Source organism: Mollisia scopiformis, assembly GCF_001500285.1.
Source record: "Mollisia scopiformis unplaced genomic scaffold LY89scaffold_22, whole genome shotgun sequence".
NCBI lineage: Eukaryota > Fungi > Ascomycota > Leotiomycetes > Helotiales > Mollisiaceae > Mollisia > Mollisia scopiformis.
The window spans coordinates 954,536-956,209 of NW_017263602.1; the positions used below are offsets into that span (position 1 = coordinate 954,536).

At 46.5% G+C, this 1,674-nt stretch overlaps 1 protein-coding gene across 1 annotated transcript in view; it reads left to right on the top strand.

Annotated features, from left to right (window-relative positions):
* Positions 1–659: 659 nt before the first annotated feature.
* LY89DRAFT_709995 (uncharacterized protein) overlaps positions 660–1,674 on the top strand; it is a gene marked incomplete at its 5' end in the record, with an annotated part of 2,773 nt that continues 1,758 nt past the window's right edge. Inside the window, 3 exons of the mRNA XM_018217797.1 lie at positions 660–703; positions 808–1,328; positions 1,394–1,567. Of these exons, the coding sequence (XP_018066525.1) occupies positions 660–703; positions 808–1,328; positions 1,394–1,567 (739 nt within the window). The remainder of the gene's footprint in view (positions 704–807; positions 1,329–1,393; positions 1,568–1,674) is intronic.

Below are 1,674 nucleotides of genomic sequence, written 5' to 3' on the forward strand. Positions count from 1 at the left end.
GCATATATATATCTAGATCTTCTCCTCTTTCATTCCCCTTCTCTTCTTTACCTTTAGATTCTAAGAGATAGCCGAATCGATACTTCGTCTACGTACTAAGCTTCCCACCGTGCTGTCACACTTCCTGTATATAAACCCCTCGTCTCTCTGCTCTTCTTCTCTCCTTACCTTGTTATTCTAAGTTATAGTAAATCGACCTGAGTTCCGTCCACTTGAGATTGACTCTTGCCCGTGCTGTAACAAATATAAAAAAATAAATATATCGATTTATATAATAATTTTGTTCGAATATTTAAATTCGTAGTGAAAATATATGTGATAGACTAGATCAGGTTGAGATGCAAGAAGTGATCCATTCTTAGAATACTAAGGTGAATGTGACGGGTTGAACCCGATATTTGGCTGCACTACTACGTAGTGCAGCCTACACGTGACTACGTGTCACAGCGCCGGCTGTTACGGATCACCTGAGCCCATCGCCTGAGCCAATCGCCTGTCCTAATCGCCTGTGACAGAGGCCAGGCCGGGAATGGTGGCGTTCCCGAGCTTTAAGCCTAATGGGGCTTAGCTCCTCACCTGACATCCCCTTACTTCTGACATATATATGTATATAGATCTCTCCTCCTCTCCTTTCTTCTCTCTTTAGCTTTAGATTCTAAATGAATAGCCCGACGTTGCGTCGCCACCTCACACCATCGTCACAGTGCTGTCACACCAATATATGCTCAACTATTATAGTCTATAATGACTGCACAATGAGTGATCATTCAACACCCAGAAGCTGCCCTGTAAACTCCTCTATGAGAGTGATGAGCACGACCGCAGCGGCTCATATAACTGGATAATACAATTCGTATTCACCAACGGCGAGGAGTGGATAGTTCGATTTCCCAAAGGCCCCAAAGTCAAGCATCCCGATGAGAAGGTTGAGGCTAAAGTCTCAACGCTGAAGCTCATTCGAGACAAGACGGATATCCCCGTCCCTGAAGTCAAAGCCTGGGGCTTGGCGGCTGAAAATAAGTTTGGGCTAGGCCCATTCATCATGATGTCAGTCATTAAAGGTATCGACCTGGAGAGCATTCTTCGAACACCTGACTCTAAAGCCAGACTTATGCGGCAGGATATCGGTGATGGAGTCGCTGCAACAATCTACCGTCAAATTGCCAGGTATATGCTCCAGCTCTTTAAGCTCGACTTTCCCCGGATCGGCGGCTTGTCGAAATCACCCATATCGCAGAGGGCTGTAGGCTACGCTGCGGCGATAGACTCACGGCCCTTCACGTGGAGGGCACATGAGGCCCTGGTTCTCGGTGGAGTTGATACTTACTGTACGTTTCATGATCTGAGCACTACCTCTCGTTAATACTAATCTCTGCCGTTTTATGTATTTTAGGCCCAAAAGCCACAACATTCTCGTCCACTGCCGACTATTTCGCCTATGTAGCCGAGGGGGACCTACAGCAGCTCTATCAGCAACCAAGCGCGGTCGACGACGAGACAGATGCACGAAAGAAGCTCATCTACTGGGAAACCTTCAAGTCCCTTACGAACATGGGGACAAAAGTCCGTGCGTTCAGGGCATCAGAATCATGAATTTTATTAATTAATTAGCTGTAGACCAGCCACATCGCTTAATTAAGTCGTGTACCCAGAAGTCCTGCTGCTCAATAAGCC